This window comes from Rhinichthys klamathensis, unplaced genomic scaffold (genome assembly GCF_029890125.1).
Source record: "Rhinichthys klamathensis goyatoka isolate OS25496 unplaced genomic scaffold, OSU_Roscu_1.1 h1tg000029l_1, whole genome shotgun sequence".
Lineage (NCBI taxonomy): Eukaryota > Metazoa > Chordata > Actinopteri > Cypriniformes > Leuciscidae > Rhinichthys > Rhinichthys klamathensis.
Genome location: NW_026606579.1, coordinates 581,482 through 608,673, shown reverse-complemented (window position 1 = coordinate 608,673; position 27,192 = coordinate 581,482). Strand labels below are relative to the sequence as shown.

The 27,192-nt window shown below is 38.3% G+C and overlaps 2 protein-coding genes across 4 annotated transcripts in view; both read right to left on the bottom strand.

Moving 5' to 3' along the window:
- The window catches only part of tmtc1 (transmembrane O-mannosyltransferase targeting cadherins 1), a 42,463-nt gene extending 34,283 nt beyond the window's left edge, over window positions 1-8,180 (bottom strand). The window contains exons 1-2 of the mRNA XM_056245173.1: window positions 7,734-8,180; window positions 1,231-1,408 (exon numbers count right to left, since the gene is read on the bottom strand). Coding sequence (XP_056101148.1) covers window positions 1,231-1,408; window positions 7,734-8,047 — 492 coding nt within the window. The 5' untranslated portion in view covers window positions 8,048-8,180. The remainder of the gene's footprint in view (window positions 1-1,230; window positions 1,409-7,733) is intronic.
- A 1,692-nt stretch (window positions 8,181-9,872) lies between these two features.
- ipo8 (importin 8) lies at window positions 9,873-26,736 on the bottom strand. 3 transcript variants are annotated; one of them, XM_056245170.1, is made up of 25 exons: window positions 26,538-26,735; window positions 25,316-25,397; window positions 24,971-25,127; window positions 24,726-24,884; window positions 24,160-24,316; window positions 23,985-24,074; window positions 23,812-23,906; window positions 22,518-22,602; window positions 22,220-22,354; window positions 22,041-22,140; window positions 20,735-20,811; window positions 19,791-19,907; window positions 19,610-19,699; window positions 18,947-19,112; window positions 18,460-18,620; window positions 18,261-18,386; window positions 17,997-18,072; window positions 17,212-17,337; window positions 16,876-16,973; window positions 16,678-16,773; window positions 16,061-16,281; window positions 14,298-14,503; window positions 12,406-12,627; window positions 11,476-11,605; window positions 9,873-10,452 (listed from the first exon to the last, which is right to left on the bottom strand). In XM_056245170.1, coding segments are annotated over exons 1-25 (3,057 nt in total). In that variant the 5' UTR covers window positions 26,622-26,735; the 3' UTR covers window positions 9,873-10,451. The 3 variants fall into 3 exon arrangements, with proteins under 3 accessions (XP_056101145.1, XP_056101146.1, XP_056101147.1); XM_056245171.1 differs by having other exon boundaries at window positions 18,006-18,072; XM_056245172.1 differs by lacking the exons at window positions 9,873-10,452; window positions 11,476-11,605; window positions 12,406-12,627 and adding an exon at window positions 13,181-13,431 and having other exon boundaries at window positions 26,538-26,736.
- Window positions 26,737-27,192: the final 456 nt, after the last annotated feature.

Sequence of the window (27,192 nt, the reverse complement as noted above, 5' to 3'; positions counted from 1 at the left end):
TATAATAATCTAAATAAAAATGTTTGGTGAAAATAGTTTTTTTCTGAAACGACATATAAACATATACATACCTTGCTTGACCTTATGAAAGTGGCATTAAATAAAAGGAAAAGAAAACTATGATAATTGCACACACACACACACACACACACACACACACAAATACACACACACAGTTGGGTACAGATCCTCTTATTTGTCTTTCTCATATTTATCCAGAGACTAATTATATTTCTGCTTAATCAGTCACAACTCGAAGGACAGCACCTCCCGTGCTGTGTGTGTGTGTCTCATTAATGCTGGTGGGATGCAGTGAAGCTGTTGATGTATGGTGTTTACACAGAGCTGATGATCAGACTCTGGCTCAGTGGCATGGACACACTCCAACCGAACCAGCAAACGCTCTACTGTAAACAAACTCTGCAGTTCACTCGAAAACTCGGAGGTAAACCTTCAACACACAGTCCACAAAACCCAAAGAAAAACCTTCAGATTTCACAAATCATTAAACATAGACATCCTGAATTAGATTAGATAGATAGATAGATAGATAGATAGATAGATAGATAGATAGATAGATAGATAGATAGATAGATAGATAGATAGATAGATAGATAGATAGATAGATAGATAGATAGATAGATAGATAGATAGATAGATAGATAGATAGATAGATAGATAGATAGATAGATAGATAGATAGATAGATAGATAGATAGATAGATAGATAGATAGATAGATAGATAGATAGATAGATAGATAGATAGATAGATAGATAGATAGATAGATAGATAGATAGATAGATAGATAGATAGATAGATAGATAGATAGATAGATAGATAGATAGATAGATAGATAGATAGATAGATAGATAGATAGATAGATAGATAGATAGATAGATAGATAGATAGATAGATAGATAGATAGATAGATAGATAGATAGATAGATAGATAGATAGATAGATAGATAGATAGATAGATAGATAGATAGATAGATAGATAGATAGATAGATAGATAGATAGATAGATAGATAGATAGATAGATAGATAGATAGATAGATAGATAGATAGATAGATAGATAGATAGATAGATAGATAGATAGATAGATAGATAGATAGATGGATCATTTTTGCTGTTAGCATTGCACAGCCCTTTCCATATAAAAACATCTACAGACTCACTGACAATGGAAATGATTAGAAATGCAACATGTAATGCATGTAGACTCACAGCTTCGGTGTGAATGGGGTGGACAGAGAAAAGCAGAGCGGTGAGGAAAGAGAAGTTGCTGTCTTCAAACACACACTGTTCACAGGTGTGCATGAGCAGCGCCGTCACCGTGCAGTGCAGAAACACGTTCACCAGGTGGAAGTAGAATGGAGTCATGCCGCCCAACAAAATGTTCAACCTGCAGCGAGAGTGAAAAAGAGAGAAACAGTGTCATTAACAAGACATGAGGAATACCATGCAGAGACGAGAGATAAAACCTATTCCAAGGAAATCTTAGCTTTTGTCCAAACCAGCCGTGACCTGAAACAAGCAACAGGACAATTTTGTTGGCTTGTACTTTTGCTGCATTTGCTGGATATGTGTATAGTCAGAATCAGATGTGTTCTGATTGGCTGCACGCTCTTTATTTTACTATGCAGAGACAAATTACTTTGGTAAAGACAGTTGCAGTATCACACCAGAAAGTTGACTTCAAGTCTGTCTCAGCATGGCAGAACAAAAGGACATGGCCGTGGAAAACCCTCTGATGTTCAGTAAATACATTTGCTTGACCTTGCGATACCGATACGGTAGCACAGGAAGCCCTTAAAGAGAAAGAGAGCAAGGGACCGAGTGAGATGAGAGAAGGGAACAATTAGCCTAAAGCAATAATGCAACATTAATGAGATTCCATGGTCACCTTGACTTGCAGGAGAGATTGCTTTAAAATTTAGCAAGAGCTCCAGAGGCAGAACACGGCATGGAACAAGATGAACATAAACTCGTTTCACAATACACTTTGAGATATAAAATCACCTCAATCTGATATCAAATTATCAGGTTTTTAGAATGGTTGAAGGAAAATAAAAAGACATTATAATTAGGGCTGCACGATATTGTAAAAAAAACTGATATTTTGTTTTTCTGCGATGTATATTGCAGTTTCACCAGATGAAGTTTTCACCAGTGTTATTTTAATATTATTTATACTATTATAGTATTTTTATATTTTCTGTTTTCATTTTAATTTTAGTTTAAGTTTTAGTAATTTAGTTATTTTGTATTTTTTATTCATTTTTTAATATTTCTATTTAACTTAAATTTATTTATTTCAATTTAGATTTAGTCATTTTACTTTAGTAAGTAAACTTATTATATTTCTTATTCTATTCTATTCTTATATTATTTCTCATTTTTATTTATGTTTCTCTTCTAATATTTATATTTTATCTTATTTTAATTAAAAACAACTATTTTGAACAGTTTTTTAGTTAACAATAACAACTGTGATCTTAATGTTTTGGGTTTTTAAACTTCAAAACAAGAAGATAATGATTCCAAGATCTAATAATATGGAATTCATATTTCTAAATGATTCATTCTGAGAGTTACACATCTGTAGTGGTCACCATGCATCAGAGGGTTGATTTGTTTTTTTCTTCGCATAAAAATATATTATATTCTGAAAATGTATGAAATGAAAATTCTCTCATGTATTCTTTGTCATGTCACTCCAAATGAACACCATTAACATTGATGCCAGAAACTAAAATCAAATTAAAATCAAAATCAAAAAATTCTTTAATCTTTAATTAGAGATGATTTTAGAGGGACTTTTGAGTGCTACCCCATTTGGATTGTAAAACGAACAAGTTCTAAGACTTGTCAGGATAAATTCCAGATCACAGTATTTGAAGACCTATACTTGGACGGTATACTTTGTTATGTAAGCATAAAAAGTTCTACACGAGTCACTTAATATTTAGCTCCGACCATGGCGTTCAGTGGCCAGGGTAGAGAACGAGAGGAAATTGAATGAGGGCGAAAGGGTGACAGTTAAATGAAATGATGGAAGGAAAACGATAATGACTGTGAAAGAGTTTGTACATCTGCAGGCAATAATAAGCCTGTGTTTAACCACCGCTGATTAATGTGACATCGAGGCGTGAGTGTGTGCAATACAGTCTCTACAGGAGAACAAGAAAATGTCTTCAAGCCTCATCAGAGACGAAGATAAAAATCTAGCCATCCATACTGAGTGTGCAGTCTTTAGTTTCCCTCGAACAGCATTATATTCTGCAATCACAGAGCCATGGAAAACTCTTCCTCACAGCTAACATCAGCTAATTGCAATTCTCTCAGAGAGCAGGGCAGCTAGTCCAGTTGATTTGAGGAAAATATGTGAAAGGAATAGTTGGATTACTGACATTCCACAACATGGAAGACAAAAGTAGAAAGAATAGGGGCTGTGAAGCTCCAACAACCTCCAAAAAGCACTATAAATGTATCATGACAGCAGGGCTTTTCTGCTCGACCAATCAAGTACCTCGAATTTTTACCCTTGCTGTCAACTATTTTACTGGCCCTTCCACAGAAGAACAATAAATTGTTATTATTACGGGTTTTTTAAATATTATTTATTTGTTTTTATATTAGCAATGTATTTTTATATTTCCTAGAAATAATAATTTTGTTGATTTTTTTTAAATTGTATATTACATATTTTAAATTTAATTTATTTTTATTTTTCCAGTATATACTAGCACTGCTACTAGTATATATTTTTTAGCAATGTATTTTTATATTTGCTAGAAATAATATTTATATTTATTAAACTGAAATTTTAAAACATTATATATTATATTAATTTTTTTTTTTAAGTTTTACCTTTAATTACCTTACAAAGGATCGTTTCAGACAGAGGGTCAGAATGAACGTTGAATTGAAAATAATTGTTTTTCCATATATATATATATACACTCACCGGCCACTTTATTAGGTACCCCATGCTAGTAACGGGTTGGACCCCCTTTTGCCTTCAGAACTGCCTCAATTCTTCGTGGCATAGATTCAACAAGGTGCTGGAAGCATTCCTCAGGGAGTTTGGTCCATATTGACATGATGGCATCACACAGTTGCCGCAGATTTGTCGGCTGCACATCCATGATGCGAATCTCCCGTTCCACCACATCCCAAAGATGCTCTATTGGGTTGAGATCTGGTGACTGTGGAGGCCATTTTAGTACAGTGAACTCATTGTCATGTTCAAGAAACCAATTTGAAATGATTAGAGCTTTGTGACATGGTGGAAGTAGCCATCAGAGGATGGGTACATGGTGGCCATAAAGGGATGGACATGGTCAGAAACAATGCTCAGGTAGGCCGTAGCATTTAAACGATGCCCAATTGGCACTAAGGGGCCTAAAGTGTGCCAGGAAAACATCCCCCACACCATTACACCACCACCACCAGCCTGCACAGTGGTAACAAGGCATGATGGTTCCATGTTCTCATTCTGTTTACGCCAAATTCTGACTCTAACATCTGAATGTCTCAACAGAAATCGAGACTCATCAGACCAGGCAACATTTTTCCAGTCTTCAACTGTTCAATTTTGGTGAGCTCTTGCAAATTGTAGCCTCTTTTTCCTATTTGTAGTGGAGATGAGTGGTACCCGGTGGAGTCTTCTGCTGTTGTAGCCCATCCGCCTCAAGGTTGTGCGTGTTGTGGCTTCACAAATGCTTTGCTGCATACCTCGGTTGTAACGAGTGGTTATTTCAGTCACTGTTGCCCTTCTATCAGCTCGAACCAGTCTGGCCATTCTCCTCTGACCTCTGGCATCAACAAGGCATTTCCGCCCACAGAACTGCCGCTCACTGGATGTTTTTTTCTTTTTCGGACCATTCTCTGTAAACCCTAGAGATGGTTGTGCGTGAAAATCCCAGTAGATTAGCAGTTTCTGAAATACTCAGACCAGCCCTTCTGGCACCAACAATCATGCCACGTTCAAAGTCACTCAAATCAACTTTCTTCCCCATACTGATGCTTGGTTTGAACTGCAGGAGATTGTCTTGACCATGTCTACATGCCTAAATGCACTGAGTTGCCGCCATGTGATTGGCTGCTTAGAAATTAATTAAGTGTTAACGAGCAGTTGGACAGGTGTACCTAATAAAGTGGCCGGTGAGTGTATATATACAGATATATTTGTTTTTGTGCAAAAAACTTTATTAAGATTATAGGTGAACCTCAAGGGACATACTAAAATAATAAAAATGGTCCATGTCATGACCCCTAAATGTGCAGTAAGCGATTTCTGATAAACGCTGTTGAAAGTGGATAGGGCGGAGCACCAAAACTACTTGTAGCCAATCAGCAGTAAGGGGAGTGTCCACTCATGAAGGGGGAGGTGCCTGTGCTGCATAAAGTGTTTGTGAATTTGGCTGGGGCTATCAAGATAGGGGTGTGATCCTTTTGGGTAGGGGCGTGTTTATTTTGGTGATTTCAAACATCAACAGCGTTTCTCAGAAATTGCCAACTGCACCTTTAAAATTTAGCAGCTATGGCAACTAGATCTCTTGTCGTATACCAAGAGCTGCGTTTCAATTCTTCAGAATCATCTACTTTTGTGCTCCAGGGAAGAAAACAACATACCAGTGAGTAAATAGTGGCGGAAATGTCATTATTGTGTAACTAATCCTCCAAATTTGGAGGCAGCTCTAGCTATATCTGTTCATGTTGTGTTAAAGGCTCTGCGCTAAGCTCCAACTATCTGTGCACGTCTGGGAAAGACAGCTGAAGTTTTTCAAGAGCCTGTCAAGATGGCATCAAAGAGCAGATAAAAGACAAGGATCATGCTGAGATACAAGAGCAGCCTGCAAGCTCACAGCTCTCTCTTGCTCTCACACATATACGCCTCTGGGCTCAAGGGTATTCTTTTTTATCTCTTTTTCACTCATACACACACAGAGGGGAACGAGCAGCACCCATTCGCTCTCTCATGATGTGATACACGGCACAACTGATACGTTTGAAGACTGATGGCCTCCAAAATACAAGGGTTACCTTTCTCAAAACTTTCTAAAAGACTTTAAGAATTAAACTTTTTCTCTGAACACAATACATTTATCACTCTAAAACAAGGCCATATTATGTTGTCATATAGGGTTGGGCCAGTAAGTAACCACCAACCAGCAATGCAGTATTATCCCTCAGAACACCTTAGTAACTGCATAGCAACACCCTGGAAACCATTTATCGTTTGGCACCACTCACATTTTGAAAATCTAGTCTTTCCAATTACATATAATTCATGCATTATAAATATTCAAAAGGTCTTTTGGTGCTGAAACGAGACTGAGCTAAAATTACTGCCTATAGCCTACATTAACAGAAAGAGAGATCTCTAGCCTAGCCAAAGGAGGGAGCAGGAAGTGTCTGGCAGCTCCAAAAATAAAGGAGATAAAATATGAGGCGCAGAGTAGGCTGTTAATTGCCTTGCTATAAATACACAACGCCTACTTTTCCAACTATAAAGGAACAAAGTCCTCCTCCGTTCGCTTTGTGTTAACACTGGTGTGAATGTGGCTCGCTCGCGATGTTGCAGAGCTGTCAGACGCGCGCGCCATATGGACTATGACGTCATCCAAGAGAAAGAAACGCCCCTTGTTCTGAATCTGGAGTAAAAAACACACGAGCTTATCTCGGACTGTCTGACCGTCTGCAACTCATACACCCGTACTAGTCTGTTTAATTTCACGATTTACGAGCACCTTTTTGTAATGACTGTTGTGCTTGGTGCACTTTGAGAGAAAAAAAGTAACTTTAAACAGCCATATAAACTGCGCAACAAGTGTTGGCTGGCATTGTGTGTAAACAACTGCGTAATGTCAAAGACTTAACGCGATCGTGAACTTGACGTATTTTCACATCTTTAAATGCGCGTTCACGCACAACATGTTCTTGCGTTCCGTCTGCGTTTCCCCCCGCATGCATCAGGCTGACGTCGCGACACGAGCGTTGCGTTTTTAGAGAGGTGGGTCAAGTGATTTGCGCGATTAGTCATGGTTTTTTTGAAAGCAAAACAAAGTCCCTTTGTGATTAAAAAAAAATAACAAAGCACTTATAACGCCTTAAGTACGCTTACTCAATTACATGAGTTAAAAAAGTTATTGTTAAATAATAAACAATAACCCAGTTACATACATTTTTTACACATACATTTTCTTTAAGTTTAAAAGAGTATATTTTAAGTGAGAAAAATGTATTTACTAACACTGGGGAAAGGAATGATAATCATTTTTACTTTTACTTTCATTTAATAAAACGATGCTTTGAAATCTACTAGTACTTAATCATGTAATCAGTCGGTTACTTGTGCAAAATGAGGCTCATTAATATACCAAATATCATGAAATATGGTATCTGTATTGTGACCTTTCAAACTCAAGTAAATGTTGGTCACTCAAACCCGCTCGTCATGCGATGAAAAGCAACTTCTGTGGAAAGTTACATAAACTGCTAAAACTAGTCTTACAAGTTAGTCATATTAAGACTTTTCAAAACTTTTTTTTAAGTCAGTTACATAAAAATATAGATTGGTCTAATTTGATACCCAAAAGTGAGACTGATTACCCCTAACTAACTAGTTGGTCATACTAATTCCTAAGACACCGTCTTAACATGATGGCTATGTTTATGCAACTGGCTCCAGGTCTCATCATTGCACGAGATGATGGACTTACTTGAAAGTGAGGATGCAGAGCGGACGGTAGGATTTGTGGCTGGTGTTATCAGCCATCCGTTTACCCCAAAAGTCATTGGTGAAGATGCTCCGGAGACTGGAGCCCGGTCTGACATCTGGATTGTTGGAGATGGCCCATATATCATCATGAACAAACTCCCCCCAGAGAGAGTTACTGTAGCAGAGCGCGCACGCCGCCACCAGCGCGGCGTACCGGAGCAGCCGGACTCCCGCACCCGCTCCCGGCCTCGGCACGGACAGCCAGCGCTGCACACGGGGAGGAGCGGCTTTGGTCCCTCGGCTGTTCGCTGTCATGTCGGTCCCCGTCTCGCATGCTGCTCGTGGAAGTGAAAGAGAGGAGACGCGTCCCGTTCCATAGCCCGCGTGCTGCACTGAAGCCCGGGCAGCGTATCAGCTCGGAATGCGTAATATTAGCGAGTGTGTGTAAGGTGTTGAAATCCATGTAACCCGCCTACCTGCGCATGCGCAGAAGAGAGAGAGAGAGAGAGAGAGAGAGAGAGAGAGAGAGAGAGAGAGAGAGAGAGAGAGAGAGAGAGAGAGAGAGAGAGAGAGAGAGAGAGAGAGAGAGAGAGAGAGAGAATGAGACATAGGGAAAGAGACATGTAAATGAGAGAGAGAAAGAAAGATGCAAATTAGAAAGAATGAGTATGTGAGAAAAACAGATGGAACAAGAGAGATAAATGGAAATACAATGGAGACTGAGATAGAGAGTAAAGAATCTATTTGAAAATATTAGTTGAATTTTTTATTTTCCCATTTATTCAACATTTTCATTTACCTCACAATTTACCGGTTTATTTTATACTTAATTTTTTTTTGTGATTACTGGAGAAATAGATTTTAAAGCTGAGAATAGCTATAGGTCTAACATTGTCTGCAAACGATATGTTATAGCTATCTTATTTACTATTGTTTATTATATTATTTGGTACTTAATGTTCAATGATTAGAGTTTCATGCAATGAAAAACAATCTACAGCTATTTGTGTTGATATTAATGGTGTAATTTGAAGAATATGTTGCTTTTTGCTCTTTTTCAATTTTTTTTTAAATAGTACACAATTATTTTTGTATGACACTAGTTAAGTTGAGTTAGGTAAAAAGCTTATGCTACTATTTACAATTTTAATTTGTATAAATTGTGGTGATTAAACAAAAGGGCAATGGTACATGAAAGCGTCTTTGTTTATACAAGACTTCATAATTTGTTATGGTTATAGTAGTATATTTTGACAGAAACTATGGCCACCAATGTGAAATTTTGGAGGAGAAAATGAGAACGTGAGAGAGATAAATGCAAATTATGCAGCGAATGAGAGAGAGAGAGAGAGAGAGAGAGCGCAGGCAGGAAATCAATAAAGAGCTGTGGGATATTTCACACAATGATTGCACTGCCTTGACCGTGACCTGTGCTTCCACGCAGAAGCAGCCATAAGCAAATTGCTCTGGGTTTGGACTTGCTAATGGAACAGGAAGACAGCGATAATGAATCATGATGATAAATGCACTTTTGAAGATTCACTGACGGGTGAACATCTGGCTAAACATGACTTTATGCAAGAAATGTTAAAATGACCCATCATGGGGGGCTGTTTAAATATATCTGGTGGCTCCCTACAGTCAAATCACTCTTGCAACCAGATTGAACAGCAAAACTGCTGACGGTGCTGTTTTGCATTGTGGAATTGTGTGTGTGTGTATATGTATGTATGTGTGTATATGTATATATATATATATATATATATATATATATATATATATATATATATATATATATATAAAAATATATATATATAAAAAAAAAATATATATATATATATATATATATAAAATAATTATATATATATATATATATAGTTTATTTTACACATAAATAAACATGTCCTAACATGTTACATGTATGTTAATTGGCAAGAAAATGTCACAATGCAAAAAATCCTAAGGTACTAAAATAAGCTCAATTTTCTTTCAATATATATATATTTTTCAATTTGATTTTGGGGGTGAAATATGATCTGGCACAGAAAATATATCACAAACACATCAGATTATCACATGTCTTCATAGTAATACCAAAAATTATGCAAAAAAAAACAAAACAAAAAACGCCTGCAAATGATTAGTGTTATATTAACTTTTATGATTTAAGTTAAATCTGAAAACGGACAGTTACAAAAACAAACTCTGAAACATACAAACATATGACAACTATAAACACACCCTTCGGACATCTAGCCAGTGCACATTTCATCTGTTTGGGCAGAAATATGCCTATGCATCTCTGAAGGCACTGACCAACACGGCAACTCTGGCTTGTCTTGACATGTCTCACCTCACTCTCTTGCTCGAGTTTCTCGTTGCAAATGGAGGAGAGATTGAGAGAAACAGAAAATATAACATTCAATTACTTACACACACACACGCGCACACACGGCTTCAGGGAAAGGGTGACCCAGAGTAACCTCTTCAACCTCATTGAGGCCTCTCTGACCAGTTTTAAAGATCAGTCTCAGTGGTCCTGTTATGAGTCTTGGATCTGGAGAGCTTGCTTTGGGTCCTGGGTTAATAATCCCACCCATCCTGACCGAGATGTCTCTAGTATCCAGAGTTCAGGTTGTTTTTCGTTGTCCGAACTCTTTACAGATTAAAATCCAAAGTGTCAGGTCTTTCTGAACTGCCTCGGAACAACTGGAACATCTCTATGGGGAGAGAAATATTGAATTATTTCAAAAGTTTGAAGTAACAACAGCAGTCTTCAGACGGATAAATAATGTAAATGTGCTTACGAATGATGGTTTTCAATACTTCATCGGTGTCTCCAAGCACTCTCTTAATGGTGCCGTTTTTAATTTTCAACCCTGTCAATCATGTACATCACCATTTCAATAATTGTCCCGCCAATCTGAGAGCTCTATGAATCATGTATAGAAGCAGAACTTCTAGGCGAGACTGAAAAATATATTTTCCTCATGCAGTGGTGCCGTATGATGTCAATAACATTTCTATTTCAAATAAATGCTGTGCTTTTGAACTTTCTATTCATCAAAGAATCCTGAAAAAGTATCACGTTTCTACAAGAATATTAAGCAGCACAGCTGTTTTCAACATTGATAATAATAAGATATCGAGCAGCAAATCAGCATATTAGAATGATTTCTGGAATATGTGGTAGAACAGTTATTTTGAATGATATTTCACAACATTACAGTTGTTACTGTTTTTTTGATCAAATAAATACAGCCTTGGTGAGCATAAAATACTTTTCTAAAAAAATCGTATCAACCCTAACATTTTAGGGTTGATACGATATATAGACGATTTATCCGATGAACTCGCGGCTCGAATGGACTCCGGTAGTGTCGAAAGTGATGAGACTTTTCAGTTTTATGGACGTCGCCATCTTTGATATTACTTTGGTCACTATTAAGAGAACACAAGCTTGACTCCCGATGCACGTTCATACAGCAGTGTTCAAGATGCTATACTGTAAGTTGCTGTGTGAACAGAAGATTCGGAGAGTCATACCTGTAATTAAATGCGGTTTCAAATTCCAAAAAGTGACAGTGTGAACATCTAGTGTGAAATGAGCCTATTTGTACAAGATTAATAAGCCAATGCCACGCTGTTGAGGATATTTCAAGAGAAGCCGTGCTTCCTGTGGAGTCTCAGAGCAGTCACCGCTGATCCATGTCTTTGAAAAGGTCACACACAAACACACTTACCACAGTCCTTTGACTCCTGCGCTCCTCCTCTGTTGGGCTAGGCTGTAGATCTCCTGCAGTTGTTTCCTCTGGTCTTCGCTCAGTGGAGACGTGAGGGACTGATACCAGCCTGCATCTGAACTCTGAACACCTGCAACAGGAAATGTTTACAATGATTGGGGTTACACTTGTGGACAATAGTTCCAGAATTTATTTTGATATAAAAATATAAATAAATGAATCCAACATAATAAAAAAGAGAGAAAAAAAATCATGCTATATTGCATCATGCTATATGCTGACTTTAAATAATTAATTAAATAATGAATAAGTTATAAATAAATTATTTTTAAAATTATTATACATCCAATTTTAATGATTTAATTAAGTGACTTAATTGAGAAAATACATGGAATATTATTAATTTAAAAAAAAAATATTTGCCACACCACAGGACCATTTCAAATGAACCAGTGTAGTAAGCAAAATAATATAATATATGCTCAGAAATTTTTTTTTTATGTGAACATCAAAATAAAGTCTTAAAAAAGAGAGAGAGTTTCAAATCAATATTAAATTTTGAGCAAAGGAAGAAAAGAAAAAAAATAATCACAGTAACAATTCATATTTAGGGAGTTGACATGCTATACCAAATATTTAATTATTAATTATTTATTTATTTAATAGTAAATTAAGAAACTGTATTTTTTTTTAAACTATTTCAAATAAACTAGTGGAAGCAACGAAAAAAAAAAAAAGATTAAAAATGAATTAAACTACCCATTTATTTAATATTCATCAATATGGAGTAGGATTTTGGACAAATGAGATTTCACTGTGGGTGTGGCTGCCCTATGCAAATATGGCGTAGTGTGACATGTCTTATATATTATAAATGTATTATGTAAATGTATGTATGTGGTATATTATGGAATAGAAAAATGTGCCTACGGAGCAGGGAGGCGGTGAAGAACTGATATTCGTCCTCTCCGTTGTCGTAGTCCAGTGGTGTACTGTACTCCTCTAATGGGGTCCCCTCAAGAGCATCATCATCCCAGTATTCATCATCGTCCTCATCATCTTCATCGTCATTGTCATTCCCAGTGGGAGCGCCGGACGACTGCAGGGCCACCCCTTTTTCTCCGACCTCATCCTCATCGCTAGGAATCTCCTCTGGAAAACAGACATTATGACCAATTTCCAAAATCAATTTCCAGTGCAGCAAAAAGGAGGGGTTTGGTGATGAAGTCTGGATCTTGTTCAGTGTAAAGGTCACTTCTAAATATAGAGATTTCCAGAGTATGAATCTACCGGTCCCACAAGTATGAAGCCAAAAAAGCTCATTGTACATGATCTAAGAGATTTACATAACTTACAATTGAACAATAGCTGCATGCAAATTCGCATATTATCCGAAGTATACATTATGCAAAATTAGGATTATTAGTGTGTCTCAAATCAAAGTGAAAACTGTAAAAAAAAAACAAATAAAAAAAAACAAGGGTGTTAATCAGTATTTTTCCCATGTTTTCCAATAAAAATATAATCATATTGTGTATATATCAATAAGCAAAACCACATAAGATATTAAGGCTTGTTTTCAGGGAATCTCTCTTGAATTAAGTCAATTTTTCCCGATTTAAACAAACTACACTGCATTTGGCTAGATTTATGCTTAAATATAATACTCCATAGCATAGTTCATTGGTCTCTCCAACACAAACTAAGTACAAGCATTAAGAGTGTACTAGAAGTATGCAAACTGGCACGCAGCTGATGTCTGTCTCACAGGAACCAGAATCATAGGATCAATAAATCCATAACTCCAACAGTATGATGCTGTCAGAATTCAGGTCAGGGGTGTAGTGTCGTGAAGATCAATTGAATTCGTTTGATTCAAGTGCTTGATGCCCAAAGGTTCAGAATCATGTTAAACTAACACCCAGTCGTTCCTCCATTTCCCATGTCTCCGGGGCCCTGTTAGAGAGATGCAATCAGTCCTCAGTCGTCCGTAAAGCCTGATGACTAAAGACCAACCTGAAGCTATATATGCCAGAAATAGTACTTCCTGCGCAGGGATTAAGTTTACCTGAGGTGAAGTGAGATTGGACTTGATGAAGCTGCGAGATTAATAGAACCATACAGACCACCAAAAGCAACAACAAACAGAACATCGGACTTGACAGGTCTTAATTACATTCTATTTGCTGTGATCTTCTGTTAAAGTGGGCAATTTATACACTTTGTTTGAAGTCATTTATTGCACCTTTTTCAAAAGGCTTTCACCAGTCAATTTTCCACTCTCTCACGTGTGACCCTGAGAATTAAAGCAATTGCTATGGTACCTTTAAGGGTTCTATATGTAAATTAGGTAATTTGCATAAAGAAGTCTTAAAGATACAGATGCTAAAACATTTGAAAGCGAAATGCTTAAAGGGTTAGTTCTCCCACAAATTAAAATTCTGTCCTTAATTACTCATCCTGATGCCGTTCCAAACCCATAAGTCTTTCGTTCATCTTCGGAACACAAATGAAGATCTTTTTAATGAAATCTGAGAGATTTCTGTTCCTCCGCTGCCGACCGCAACTACCACTTTCAAGCCTCAGAAAGGTAGAAAATACACCATTAAAGTTATCTATGTGGAGTTTGTTTACGAAATAAAAAGATTCATATTTTGTATTGGATTTCATTAAAAAGATCTTAATTTGTGTTCCGAAGATGAATGAAAGACTTACGGGTTGGGAACTACATAAGGCTGAGTTACTAATGACAGAATTTTTATTTTTGGGTGAACTATCCCTTTAAAAATGTCTCTTCCATAACATGTCACACACAATCTCACCATTCTCCTCCTCCTCTGAGCCTTGAGGTCTGGCGAGCTGCTCTGGTTTGTTGAGCACTCGGGAGGCGTAAATGTGCTTTAAACCCAGGAAGAGGAGGAGGATGGAGGGGACGATCTGACCCGTCACTTCCTCCAGGACCGCAGGGCGGCTGGGCAGCTCCATCAGAACACTGAGACCAATGATGCACATCTTACGGTCATGTAGTCTGTGGATGACAACAACAAGCAATCATATATTTATAAACATTAAATACGTCATTTGATAAAATATGATAAATGTAATTTTTAAGAGATAGTTCACCCAAAAATGAAAATTCTGAAAACCCGTATGAATTTCTTTATTCTGTTGAACACAAAAGAAGATAATTTGAAGAATGTAGGTTGATGGGCACCATTGACTTCCATAGCAGGAAAAATAAATACGGTTTGGTTACCCACATTCTTCAAAATATCTTCTTTTGAGTTCAACAGAAGAAATAAACTCAAGCAGGTTTGAAACAACTTAAGTGCTGACAGAATGTTCATTTTTGGGTGAACTATCCCTTTAAGGGTTGATGATTGAAAATTTCTAAGAGAACTAAAAAGATGATAATAATACTCATAAACCAGAACTGGGAAATTCAAAATGTCAAAATCTGTGAATTAGAACTGAATTCGAACGTTTCTGGAAATACTCCATATAATGAATGCATGATAACATGTTAATGAGTAATTCATACTGAAAAAAGACAGCAGAAGCAGTTACATAAACATACATTTATGTGGACTTCAAAATTCAAATTCAATTTACTACCTCAATTCAAATTCCAGAATTTAACAGGAATTTCAATCTCTGTTAAAGGGATACTCCACCGTTTTTTCATATTAAACTATGTTATTCTTTTATCTAATACGAGTTGATACATACCTCTCTCGTCTCAGTGCGTGCACTGAATCGCTCTGTCGGGCGGAGAACTTTGAGACCAGTTAGCTTAGCCCCATTCATTGTATATGGGCCAAACAGAGATGAAGTTAGAAGCGACCAAACACATCCACGTTTTCTCTATTTAAATATAGTTACACGAGTAGTTACACGACCAAGTATGGTGACACTAAATAAAATGTGGCGCTTTTTATAAGCGGGTAAAATGAATAACTATAATATATGGTGGAATAGCACTTATTGGGAGCACTTCGACTCGGCGCTGTAATATCTTCACTCGTGAAAAGTCCTCTCCCCCCTCTCCCTCTCCCTCTCCCTGTCATTTCCGTCAATATCAACGTGACCTGCACGCCTGCAGTAGTAGTAGTTTTTTGTGCAGAGTTGACGGAAATGACAGGGAGAGGGAGAGGGGGAGAGGACTTTTCACGAGTGAAGATATTACAGCGCCGAGTCGAAGTGCTCCCAATAAGTGCTATTCCGCCATACATTATAGTTATCCATTTTACCCGCTTATAAAAAGCGCCACATTTTATTTAGTGTCACCATACTTGGTCGTGTAACTACTCGTGTAACTTTATTTAAATAGAGAAAACGTGGATGTGTTTGGTCGCTTCTAACTTCATCTCTGTTTGGCCCATATACAATGAATGGGGCTAAGCTAACTGCTCTCAAAGTTCTCCGCCCAACGGAGCGATTCAGTGCATGCACTGAGACGAGAGAGGTATGTATCAACTCGTCTTAGATAAGAGAATAACATAGTTTAATATGACAAAACGGTGGAGTATCCCTTTAATAAAGTGCATGTGACCTTCTGAACTAAACGAAAGGCAAACAGCCTCACCCTACGAAGAACTCTGTGTCGTTCATCCATTGGTTGATGAACTGTGCTGTGATTGGCTCCGGGCTGTGTGGGAAGCGGATGTTCTCAAGTGTGTGCATCAGCAGGGTGGGGTTGTAGTACAGAGCTGCAATTACCACCTGCAGACACATGGTGCGCAGCTCGCTGGACTTCACACCACGTGTTAACCGTTCCAACACGGCCTCCACGAACAGAGGGATACACTAAAATACACACACACGGGCACAAAATGTGACAACACATTAAGGTCGGCATGAAACAGAAGCTGCGATAGTCTTTTATTCCCTATTGTGACATATCCGAGACATATCGACTGAATTGCTTCCGTAGTGTAAACGCTCGTGTGGTCGAATGTGTTCAAACGGCCGCAAAAGAGCGTCTACTCTCCGCCTACTGAACTAATGCGTAAACATTACGGGAAGAGCACTAGCCAGACGGGATTTAAACGTTGTTGGCTGGAGACCCAAGTTTGGTTTGAAGATGAAAAACATACCATGCACATATATTGGTATAACACTGGTTCTGACACACTAAACTAACATAATATGACAAAAAACACACAAAAAATGCATGTTTGTCAAGCCACAAACATGACTGACCTGGTCAATGCCACGTCCACGGCACTGTAATATAATGACCTCAAGAAGTTTGGCAGCATGGCATTCTGGGTCCTCTCCAGAATCACTAGTTAGGACCTGAGGGGATGAAAGGTCAAAAGGTCAAATTTTCAAATGCATATGGAAGAATTAAATAAACTTGAAATGGAAGAATTAAATAGAGGAAATCCATGCTAAGACCTTTTTGCACATGGTGTAAATGACCTCCAGGTACTTGGGGTCTGACAGCAGCATATTTGTGTCCACCGTAACATAATTGTGCAAGAGGGGCATCATATCTGCATCAACAGGGTAATATATCACATCGTTAAGCGAGCACTCAAGATCACCACAATCATTTTCAAATGACTCAAGTAAATACGCACATCCATCAACTTAATGACTCTTTCAACCTAGTTCAATCATGATGACATGAGTTATAGTTTAAGGTGGAGCGGAGAGATCAAGTCTGGGCTTGGTTTTCGGCTGCGTTTTATGTGCTAGGTGTGGTATCTGAGCTACATGCGTGTCTGAGACCTGTGAAGTAGTCAAAGCAGTCGTGCTGGAAGACGTCGTACAGGACCCCCAACAGCTGCCACATCTGAGGGGAGATGGAATAACAGGTGAGTCCAAACGCCAGCGACAAGATCTCCTCATAAAACTCTGAAAAAGACAGAGGGAATGTGACTGATCGCTCCTGAAACAGAGACAGGCAGTTTTGAGGATGGTTAAAAACAAATAGAGTATATACAACATCATTAAAAATCAGAGCTCCATCATATGGTCAAATGTTGTAATATGTTTTTGTAAGGTGCGTTCAACACTGACAGCGATTAAATTGCGGGAGTTTGACATGCATCTAACTGTATCCCCACTAACATCATGCTACGACGTAAGAGCGTCGGGGCGGAGCCAGCTTTGCGCGAGCGCCATCAGCCAATGAATTGGCGTGATTCTATAGGGCTTCAGGTAATCGGCACATCCAGAGGATATCCCACTGCACTTTCCGCAGCGTCTCGTTCCCTATTCAGAGAACATAGGTTACGCAAGTAACCAGATACGTTTTCTCATCACTATTATATTAGCATAAAATTTAATTTGCACAAAGTTCAAATTTTCACCAACTCTCAACTTTGGGTTGCAATTCACTGTCAGTGTGAAGTGAACACCTTAAAGGTACACTATGTCACTTTTGGCGCTCTAGCGGTTAAAAAACAAAACTGCATGCATTTTGCAGAGGAACTTTGTTTTGGTTGTGCTTCGGCTCTATTTCAAATGTATGAAAAATTATTTTGAACTAGAAAATAGTGTCACACACACACCTGCCATACCTATGATGGGTTTCTGGAGGACGAGACCAATCACCTGCAGGCATATTCCCTCCAGCTGTTGACTTATCTAAGACAGAGATAAAGAAAAATAGAAAGAGAGAGAGAGAGAGAAAGGGGAAATATATTAACCTGTTCAAATTGTTCAGAATTGTAGGAGAATCATGATCTCTGTTTGAAACAAAAATACATTGGATACATTGTGATTCTCAATGTGTGCTGAATCGTGCAGCTCTAGTCCCAAGCATGTGTCCAAACCTCTTTTCGGTCACCCATGACTGTGAGGATGGTGTCTATGGTGCTGAGGATACCGAGTGCCATCACAGTCTTATCTTCACTTTCCTCGTATTCTTCACTCTGCAGAATTCTGCTGAAGATCTCAGCCTGTGCACAAGAACCTATTTAGGATGAAGCTGTATGTTTTAACGACAAAGCGAGAAAAAGACGAGTGCAGTACCAGGTTCTGTGTCATATCCACAGCGATGACGGCCACCTCCTCACTGTATTCACAGATCATTTTCTGAATGACACCGGTGAGGTCGTCGTTCTCGGTTTCTTTGATGATGTGCAGCAGCTCCTGCATCACAGGCCTGATGAAGGGCCGGATGTAAACCTTAGCTGCAAAAACAGGCAGAAAGAAGGAAGAGTTTTGTAAGTACTGGAGGTGCAGAGCAGCCTTTCATTGAATTAGTTTATTCCACTTCTCTCTTAAACCAATTACAGATAGTAAACCAATTCAATTTAGCTCAATTAATTTGATGCATATTAAGTGCTTAAGTGCTCTGCATTTTGAAACAAATTTAAACTTCCAATCAAGGCCTTGTCAAACACATTTAAAGTTTGTCTTGAAGAACTTTTCTATTCCGTGTGAGTGTGAGAATGTGTAATATGTGTGTTTGCGAGTGTGTGTGTGAGTGTGTGTGTGAGTGTGTGTGTGATCAAACCTTGTTCCTGGTTCCTGACCAGCGTCTGCAGTGCAATGGCTGCCTCCACTTTGACAGGCATCTCCTTGTCCTCCAGCAGGTTCTGTTTGACCAGCTCCACAGCGTTCCTCAGGACCAGCTCGTTGTGGAACTTCAGAGGACTGAACGTATGCAGCACCCAGCACGACTGCACACACACACCACAATTACATCTCCATGGAAATGAGCAAAATGTACTTTCAAATTAAATTAGTCATGGGTTGTTTGAGGGACTAGTTGGTCATGTCCACCAGAAACCACTCAGATGGTTTATATGGACTATGAGCACAGACCAATAAAAGCCAATTAAACAAAACGATTATAGTCCTAAAAAAAAAAAAACGAGACATGCTGTACCAATTACACATAATAACAGGAACAATTCTGACGGGAGGCGATTTGAAGTTTGACAGTAATTGTCTGGCAATTTATTGTTGAGGAGAGGAGCTTTGATGGCTGTAGCGGCAACACTTTGAAAGGATGAATTTAGAGACATTACTTCTCTAAGAGGGTTTTACTGTGCTGATGGTTAGTCTAATAGATTTGTTAGAATAATGTCATCTCTAAATTTTAATTAAAAAGTGTAAAGAAGAACTAAAAAAGAACTCATGTGGCAGTTAAAAGGCTGACGGTGAACACACTCACCCGGGCCCTCAAGTAGCCTAGATTAGAGTTGAGCATGGGAAACACATAGTTTTGTAACATGAGCTCCATCTGGTCCCTGTACACCCGCTTCTGAAGAAAGAGAAGGACATGTGAAACGCAAATGTAGAAAGCTTGTAATGAAACTGGGATCACACAGCAGTTCTTGCTAATTAAATCGAACCTTTAGCAAGGGTTGAGCCAAAGTGCCGATCACATGCAGCGCCCCATCCTTCTTGCGGGGGTCAGCGCTGGGATCCATGAGGATGTGATGGCAAAACTCCATCATTTGGGGCAAGACCTGAGAAGGACATCAATAGGCTAAAGACGCCGATATACTTGAAGAACGAGCTCATTTCAACATCCTACGATTTGGGTCAGTATGTTCGCTAACAGTGTGCCGCTTCTCGCATATTTTTTTCCACCCAAGCGATGAACATAAAAGAACTTTGCCATGAGTATATCAGGGCCTTACGAGTACAAACCCACAAGCATTGATTGAACCTATTTAGGGGGCTTCAGCACCATTTTTTAATCTCAGACCCCATAACAATGTGGAGTTAACTTCCAAAATCACATGTGAATGTGTGACCTCAGCAGAAAACAACATTTGCAATGAAACATTTAAAGGTGCTCTAAGCGATGTCACGCGTTTTTTAGGCCAAAACATTTTTTGTCACATACAGCAAACATCTCCTCACTAACCGCTGGCTGCCTGTCCCCTGAACACACTGTAAAGAACGCGATCTCTGTACAGCCCAGGCTCCACAAACAGCAACAAAAACAAACTGGGCTAACCCGCACCACGAAACATGACAAACAGTTCCAGCCAATCACCGACAAGAAGGACTTGGGGGCGGGTTTTGGGGGGTTAGTGCGCGGATGAGGAGGAGGGAGGGTCTAGCTAGCCTCCGTTTTGTTTGACATTACTTTAAACGTCTACAAGAAGTGACGTCACCCGACATCGCTTAGAGAACCTTTAAAGTTATTGCACTCCTTCCATTGCCGTTAATAAAACTCCTTGTATCTCTAGCAAGTAATTTAGATTAAATCTAAATACGTTTCTTGGAAGTTCGGAGTGTTTCTTTGGAATGTGAATGTGGAGTTAAAAGAGCGGGGTGGACTCACCTCCTTCCTCTTCCTGGCTGCTGTACACAATAGAGTCTGAGCAGCCGTGGCAGGGGACACATGATCGTCATACACATCTACAGCAGCGCACACACACACACAAGGGACCACAGATCAGTCAATAACATCATAACACGATCAAAAGCAACAGGATCCTTTCCTAAATTCACTGACAGAGGAAATTAGTCTGTTTGCAAGTAGGCCTGGGGCTAACAATATATTTCTCAATTTTTTTCAGCCTTTTGGCTCAAGACATATCAGAAGAACCATAATCAACCAAACATCAATTGTAGTCAATTAGATTAAACATGGTAAATGCAATAAGTAAAACAGAGTGGAAAATAAATCAATACATTTAATAAAGAAAATGTAACTTTTTTTATTAGTGTTGTCAAATTGATTAATCGCGATTCATTGCATCTGACATAAAAAAATTTATATAAACTGTATATATGTGTGTATATATACATATATTACACACAAACATACACTACCTTCAAAAGTTTGGGGTCAGTGAGAATTTTATTTTTATTTTTTGGAGGAAAGAAATCAATACTTTTATTTATCAAGGACAGTAAAGACATTTATAATGTTACAAAAGATTCTATTTCAAACAAATGCTGTTCTTTTGAACTCCCTATTCATCAATGAATCCTAAAAAAAAAAAAAAAAACTGTACAACTGACAGACCAACAACTGTTTCAACATTGATAATAATAATAAATGTTTCTTGAGCATCAAATCCTCATATTATACTGATTTGTGAAGGATCATTTGACACTGAAGACACTGACACTGGTGATGCTGAAAATTCAGCTTTGATCACAGGAATAAATTACACTTTACTATATATTCACACAGAAAACAGCTGATTTACACTGGAATAATATTTAATACTATAACTGATTTTTGTTGTATTTTTAATCAAATAAGCGCAGCCATGGTTAGCCGAAGAGAATTCTTTTAAAAGTATTTAAAATCGTACCGACCCCAAACTTTTGAACGGTAGTGTATATTATTTACAAACTTTTACATAAGGCACAGTTAAAAATATACTTAAAAAATTGATCTAAAAAAATCAATAAATAAATGATTTATTTTAAAAAATGAAGACTGTACGAAAAAATTTATGCATATATATTTTTGAGTGATGATGTAAATTCGATCAATAAATTTGAAATTGATGCAATTATTATATTAGTGCAATTATAACGCAATCTTTAGGAAACTTAATGGCCAAAAAAGCACATTAAGCAAGCTTTACAAAGCGCCAAAGAGAAAACAAATGATAACTAAGCACACTGACTGAATTTCATGCGGATGTACTCGTATGGATCTTCCTGCCATAGTCTTTCATCTTCATCTTTATAGCACATCAGAGGAAACACCACGTCCTGAGTTATAGTCTGCAGAGACACAGATATTAAGATATTATGAAAGTTATCATCAGTCTTGTGATGCTGTTCCTCAGCCTTTCCCGCACACCTGCATGTGTGGTTTCATCTGTCTCCACGTGAGTGAGTGTGAGACGCCCTGAGTCATGTAGCTCAGCGCCTGCTGGAGGACACGAGGACTCACGTACTGCCTCTGTCTGTGCTGGTCCATCACTTTTAACATGACCTGCACGCACAAACAACAGTTATGGTTTCGTCATGTTGTTTGGGCATGATGTTTTAAGTTATTTGAAGTACCATGAAAATACCATCACTATACTCTGGTAGCACAACAATATGTTCTTAATTGTGCAAGGTGTCAATGTCAACACTACAAAAGCTGTTCATACCTGCTGGATCCCCACAGCATACGTCTTCAAGAAGAAGTCAGCGAACTCGACATATTCCTTTGTGACATTTCCTGGACTCCCATATCTGGAAATAGATATACAAATCAGTATGAATCAATTAATAATATCATATAATTTAATTCAAGTTATTGTGATAGAAATGTACGTAATTAATCATATAAAATACAAACAATTTAACATAATATAATACAATTTAATCAAATGTAACAAAATATAATATAATATATAATATAATATTCCAAGATATTTTGATAAATAATGAAATGAATGTAATTACACAAAAATATATACAATTAATATACAAACATATAATACAATATAATATCCCAGTTATTAAAGGGTTAGTTCACCCAAAAATGAAAATTCTGTCAGTATTTACTCACCCTCATGTTGTTCCAACCCCGTAAGACCTTCGTTCATCTTCGGAACACGAATTAAGATATTTTTGATGAAATCTGACAGCTGGATCACTCCTCCATACTAGTCCATAGGCTTCTTCAGGGATTGAACTTGCCGGCCTCGAAAAGTTATTAAAGACATCGTTAAAATAGTCCAAGTGACTACAGTGGCTCAATCTTAAGTTTATCAAGCGACGAGTTTACTTTTTGTGCGCCAAAACAAACAAAAATAACGATTTTATTTCAACTATTCATGTCCTTCTCTTTGGGCCTCTAGTCAGTTAACGTAGTGTGATTCCGTAGAGCTACGTCACACGTAGGCTCACTATTGGCCGGCGCTGGTCATGTGCGTGATGCGTGTGACGTACAACAACAGAAGCTTACGCTATTACACTAGTGAACTGACTCGAGGCCCACAGAGAAGGAAATGAATAGTTGAAATAAAGTCGTTATTTTTGGGTTTTTTGCGCACAAAAAGTATTCTCGTCGCTTGATAAACTTAAGATTGAGCCACTGTAGTCACTTGGACTATTTTAACGATGTCTTTAATAACTTTTCGAGGCCGGCAAGTTCAATCCCTGAAGAAGCCTATGGACTAGTATGGAGGAGTGATCCAGCTCTCAGATTTCATCAAAAATATCTTAATTCGTGTTCCGAAGATGAACGAAGGTCTTACGGGGTTGGAACAACATGAGGGTGAGTAATTACTGACAGACTTTTCATTTTTGGGTGAACTAAACCTTTAAGAAAAAAAGAATAATTTGGTGCTGCTCTGTTTAGACTCTGCCTTTGTGAAAAGTGAATTTCCTATTAGAGGATCAATATAGTTCTTTCTATTACATATGACCACATTGTGGTCTGGCTTGTTTAATCACCTCTCAAACATCCGTGTGATGATGTGCAGAGCCCATTTCTTGCATTTCCACCAGATCAGTTCGGGTCGATCGTCCTCATCAGCTTCCAGAGTTTCCTGAGAATCATTCAGCAGAAAGTTGTAATATTATATCTGCCCATAATATCTTAACTCTTAACTGTTTCACAAACTTACTGCTGGGACGTCCCGATTCACAACTGTCCGCAGGATCTCCATCCAGTGGGTGATGACTGTGTTATTGATCAGCTGAAGGGGGAGGGAATACTGCAGACACACACACACACAGGCTGAGCAATGACACCTTAGGACTAATCAGGTATACAAATTAAACAAATGTCCACACACACACCTGTACGAGTGCATGGAAAATCTTTAGGATTTGTTTCTGGATGAGAACTGAGATGAATGTGGCGTCAGACAGAAGTTGAGTGATGAGCTGCTGGATCCGCGGCAGGAAGATCTGCATCGCAGCCAACAGGGGGTCCCGTTCCTCGGCCTTCTTAAACCTGCCCACCGCAGAACCATAATGATCAGCTTTCAAACATATTTCATTTAATCTTTCATAAACCTCTGATTTAACCGAAATCTATCTGATTGGATGGTGACAATTATGAGATGGGGAAAATGGACTATCCCAGGTAAGCAACGTTAAATTCACCATGAAATCAAAATTGACAATTATTTTTGTCGTTATGGAATATTGGAGTATTTATTATAAATGATTTATCTGTGCAAATTAAAATAATAAATGAACATTCCCTCCTTATCTTTAATCAAATTAACTTCACAACCATCCAATCAATAATTCGTGCCCTGCGTTTTTCCTTCTTGTCGTTTCACTCGTACATCACAACAGGGAAGAAAAGACTATCACAACTTCTGTTTCATGTCACAGAAAGTGTATGGTTCACTCACTCATAGTTTTTGACGAGTTGGTAAAGCGCGAGCAAACTCCCGTACCAGCTCCCACTGTTCTGGGACTGCAGGTACAGGTTAATCTTGTCCACTACGCCCGTCCACCGTCCAGGGAAATCGTGTTTTATTATAGCACGCAAACATACTGTCAGCTGAGCCCTGTCAACCAACAACAACAAAGAATCCGCCTCAAGTTATAACACCTGTAAATCTTAAGCAATGTCGGAGTCGCACAACTGCCTCACCTTATGGACTCTGGACAGCGAATAATGGCCTCCACCATGTTTTCTCGGATCTGTCCACGGTCGTTTTCATGGATGTTGAAGGGAAACATCACTTCCCCCAGCGTGGGCTCTCGGTCCTGCCAGTACTGACTCACCATGTTCTTCAGGTAGATGGCAGCTAGAAGAAGAATATGATGTCAATGGCTATTTCATCCAATCAGAATGCACAAAATTTAAACGGAAAAATCTCATCCCAGACTCATCCAGTTGGGTACAATCTGACTGAATCAGACTCAGCTTGATTGATCAGTATTTTCATATGGTTCAAAAAGCATCACAACACTATAGGAAAAGAGAAGCTCTTGCCTGCCTGTCGCACAGGAAACTCCACCTGGTCCGACACAATGATCTGCAGCAGAGTTGGGGCGAAGTTGATGATCTTGTAGGACTGAAAACAAACCAATATATATATAAAATCATGAGGTTGACGAGTTTGATTTTTGTAAACAAATTTCTGTGTTGGACCTCTGTGTTGGCATCAAAGGCATTGCTCTGGAGTGGTTTAGGTCCTATCTATCTGACAGAATGTTTTCGGTCTGCCTTGGAGACTTTGTGTCCCTGTCGGCATCTCTTTCTTGTGGAGGACCTCAAGGCTCTATTCTTGGGCCAATGCTGTTGTTTGGATGGTTGTGGTTTGCTATTGGTCGATCTTATGTGAGTGACAGGTTGTCCCGCCCTCACGCCAGTAAACACGTCATCAGAGAAGAGAAGAGATATGGTTGCAAGAGGTAAGGGAAGTTTTTTTTTAATTTCAGATTACGAGTACACATGAATTTAAAAATGATCTGCATGGATAAATTATTTAACTTTAAGAAACTTATCAAATTAAGAATTGTTCATTTTGATTTCATGGTGACTTTAAAAAGGCAATATACTCTCTATAACAAATATAACGAAGAACCGTTAGGGGGTCAAATGTGATGAAATGAATATAACTATTTGGACTGAATCTTTTTTAAAAATCAGCTCTCTCAAACACACACACACAAGTTCATCTGGAAGAGAACAGACTTTATATAGAGCGCTTTCAGAGTGTGAATTGCACAGAATTGCATCAGTGGTCTGTAGCAATGGTGATTTACATGCAGCAGAATCAGGACACATTACAACATCAGACCTATAAATTCTGTAGTGCACATTCCACATCATTCATAGGGGTATTATGGGACTACTACTCTTTTGCATAAAAACAGATCAGATTTTTTTTTTTTTTAAAGGCACAGGACACAAATATCACTATAATTTAGTCCATAAGGACTGGTTGTCAGAAGAGTAACGTTACCGCATCTCTATCTATTGTTGCACACTGATGCCATCGATGCATTGCAAGTAGTTTGCAAACCAATACATACAAAATCAACCATCTAAATAGTTAGCAAAGAATAAATAGTGACTCAATCAGACAGATTAAGCATTATCCTGTCGTATGCATTAAAATCAGGCCCTACAACCGCATATTCACTAAAGGCATCTCTGGTCTTTCGGTGCTTCTGCTTCCCAAAGAAACTTCTCTAGATGGTTCACTGACCTGGTTGAGTTCATTCTCAGCCGCTAGCCTGAGATTCGGGTCTATGGTGCCCTTCAGAGCCTGTATGATTCGATTGGGATCCATTAGGCCCGATTCGATTGATTAATTTGAATAAACTTTGAACTATCGGACAGATGCGCGGACGATCAGACGTCTCGGATCTTACAGGCAGCCCTGCCCCAGTCTGCCGTCAAGCGACTGTCATCGTCGCAAAGAACAAAGCCGAAGCGAAACTTTTACGGCAGAGGCTGGCATGACAACCACTGATCACACAAAAAATGAAAGGGACCTCACTCATACCTAAACCATGACTGTGAAATATATGAATATATAGAATATATGTCAAATGAAAATTTGTAGATTTTTTGGAGTAAAAACGAACATTAATATATATATATATATATATATATATATATATATATATATATATATATATAAAAAATTGTGAATAGTGGCATCATCTCTCCCATTATATACACACACACACACACACACACACACACACACACACACACACACACACACACACACACACACACACGTTTGTAAATATAAGTTTAAACGGTCTGAATAGTCTTTGCAATATAATAAGGTTTAATGGACGGATATAGAGATATCAAAATATGTTCAAATATATTATATTTAAATAAAATTG

Bases quoted from the DNA above. Each gene is read 5' to 3' on its own strand.
- ipo8 (XM_056245170.1), bottom strand. From the start codon at position 26,621: ATGGATCCCAATCGAATCATACAGGCTCTGAAGGGCACCATAGACCCG. The intron at 24,317-24,725 runs GTGAGTGAACCA...TGCGGTGGGCAG, and splicing joins CAACTCGTCAAAAACTATGA to GTTTAAGAAGGCCGAGGAAC. The intron at 16,974-17,211 runs GTCTCAGACACG...CTGTTGATGCAG, and splicing joins CTGCTTTGACTACTTCACAG to ATATGATGCCCCTCTTGCAC.